This window comes from Salpingoeca rosetta (assembly GCF_000188695.1).
Source record: "Salpingoeca rosetta unplaced genomic scaffold supercont1.35, whole genome shotgun sequence".
NCBI classification, from domain to species: Eukaryota; class Choanoflagellata; order Craspedida; family Salpingoecidae; genus Salpingoeca; species Salpingoeca rosetta.
In genome coordinates, this window is record NW_004754899.1 from 666,376 (window position 1) to 668,875 (window position 2,500).

Sequence of the window (2,500 nt, forward strand, 5' to 3'; positions counted from 1 at the left end):
TGTGCTGCTGAGTTTGGACAACAACCCAATGCGCGCTGTGCCAGACCTGAGCATGACTCCTGCACTGGAGACGTTTCGCATGAGGAACCATCGCATCACGCACATCGACCTGGCACCGCTCCTCGCTCTGCCCCGTTTGGGCGTTCTGGAGATTGGCGCTTCCCTGCAGGCACAGGCTAAAGCGGTGTTGCCGGCCAACAGCAACATTGCCAACGTTGCGCCCCTTTCCACCCTTGGCCTGGAGAATGTGGACATCAGCGCCATCGTTTCGTCACTTGGGCAATTGGCATCGCTGAGCCTAGATGCCCTGCACGCGGGCTGGCCCGGCGCCACCAGCGACACGCTTCCCATGAGTGCCCTGTGCGCCGTGCTTGCAAGCAACGTGCGGGAGCTCCGTATCGCCAACACGGACCTCAGCACGATTGACCTGTGCCCTGACAAGGCATTTGACGTGCTTCTTCTCACGGACAACAGGCATCTCGAATCCGTTACGGTTCACGACCCACTGCGTGAGCTCAACGTGTCAGGCTGCACTCGATTGACCTCCATCGACGCACCTCCCATCGACATTCTCGACATCAGCAGCACCAACTTGCCGCTTACGGGTGCACTGTGCACGCGGTGGGGGCGACGTGTTCTCTTCGCCCGCAACTTGGGCGGAGTCGTCGACATTCGCGATGCCATCCTGAGCATGCGCAACTGTCTTGAGCATGTGGACGTGTTGGATTTCTCGGGCAACGCGTGGGTCAGCGACGTGGACGAGATGAACCGCATCACAGAGCGAACAATTGCGCTGTCGACGAGCGAATTTGCAACTGCGGACTTTGGTGAGATTGCCAATCGGCCCATGCCTCCGATTCTCCAGCTGACGGATGCCCCCATTGAATGCGCGCTTGAACTGTCAAATCAGGACTTGCGGCCATTGCGCAATCCGATTGTTGTCTCTGCGGAGCTGGTGTTTTCGTTTCATTGCACGTGCGCCCGTGGCTTTCGGATGACGTCGGGTGGGCGGTGCGTGTTCAACGAGCCCAACATCTCCACGATTGTTGCCGCGTCTGTCATATCTGGCCTGGCATTTGGCCTGCTCATGGCGTGGCTGTCACGCCGCTACCGTGGGCTCACCAAGCGCATCGGCCTACAGGAGCAGCTGCTGGTGGAGAGGGACGAGGAGGTGATGGCGCTGAAGAAGGCGTGGGAGATTGAGTACGATGAGCTGAGGCTTGTTGAGCGTGTGGCTGCAGGTGCGTTTGGCGTGGTGTTCAAGGCAGAGTGGGACACAGTCACAGTGGCAGTGAAGGTGCTGCAGCAAAGTGTGATGATGTTTGACGAGAGCACGGTGCAGGAGTTTGAGAAGGAGGTGGAGTTCCTGCAGCGGACACGGCACCCGAATGTGGTGCGGTTCTTTGGCGCGGGCACAGACCCCAACGGCAGCCCGTTCCTGGTGCTGGAGTTTGTGGCCATGGGGTCGCTCAAGGACTTGTTGGGCAAGGACATGGAGGAAGTGTTGATGGAAGTGAGGAGCAGGAAGGTCGAGGAAAGCAGCAACGGCAGTGTCAGGGATGATGTGAATCGTGTGTGGGAACTGAAGCTGCGACTGCTGCGGGATGTTGCCAGTGGCATGGCCTTCATCCACAGTCTGGACCAGATGCACCGGTGCGTTTGTGTGTGTGTGTGTGTGTGTGTGTAGGTGTGCGTGTGTGTTGCGTATGTTGTGTGTGTTTGTGTTTGTGTGTGTGCGCGTGTGCGCGCATGTGTGTGTGTGCGTGTTTGTGTGTGTTTGCATGCATGCAGGCACGTGCTCTCGCTCATCGCCCATCCTAGCCTCATCCCTCTCATCAACACCACCCAAACAGAGACCTGAAGAGCGGAAACGTGCTGGTGTCATCGTCGCTTCGCGCCAAGATTACGGATTTCGGATCCATTCGCCAGTGCTTCACGCGTGGTGGCAGGGCCCACGGCAGCCGCTACACTCGCCTCTCCTCCAGCCATGATGTTGATGACCCCCAATACTCGCAGCAGGCTGGGCTGCAGACAATGACGAGCATGACGCTGACGGCTGGTGTGGGCACACCGCTGTACATGGCACCAGAAGCATTGACGGGCGACAAGTACAGCTTCGAGGCCGACATCTTCAGCTTTGGCGTGCTGATGTGGGAGGTGGCAACGCAGCGTGTGCCGGACTTGCTCGAACAAGAGAAGGGGAGCGACTTTCGCGGTCCCATGCTGGCGACGCTCAGCAACTTGCTGCAGGATGGGAAACGCTTGCGATTTGATGACAGCGAACAAGATGGTGAGAAGCTTCTGGTGTGTGCGTGTGTTTTTGTGTGTGTGTGTGTGTGTGTGTGTGTGTGAGTGCATGTGTGCGCGTTTAGATTGCGAGACCACGTGTCTATCTCTCTCTCTCTCTCTCTCTCTCCGTCTCTGTCTCACACACAAAAACACGCATACCACCACACACTTTCCGATAGCCATCCCCGAGTGGTTCCAGTCGCTGACGTAC

The 2,500-nt window shown here is 58.0% G+C and overlaps 1 protein-coding gene across 1 annotated transcript in view; it reads left to right on the forward strand.

The window, feature by feature from the left end:
- Positions 1-2,500, forward strand: part of PTSG_10258 (TKL protein kinase) — a 5,049-nt gene that overhangs the window by 2,238 nt on the left and 311 nt on the right. The window contains exons 2-4 of the mRNA XM_004988541.1: positions 1-1,653; positions 1,854-2,290; positions 2,469-2,500. The exon at positions 1-1,653 is cut by the window's left edge and continues 1,715 nt beyond it; the exon at positions 2,469-2,500 is cut by the window's right edge and continues 311 nt beyond it. Of these exons, the coding sequence (XP_004988598.1) occupies positions 1-1,653; positions 1,854-2,290; positions 2,469-2,500 (2,122 nt within the window). The remainder of the gene's footprint in view (positions 1,654-1,853; positions 2,291-2,468) is intronic.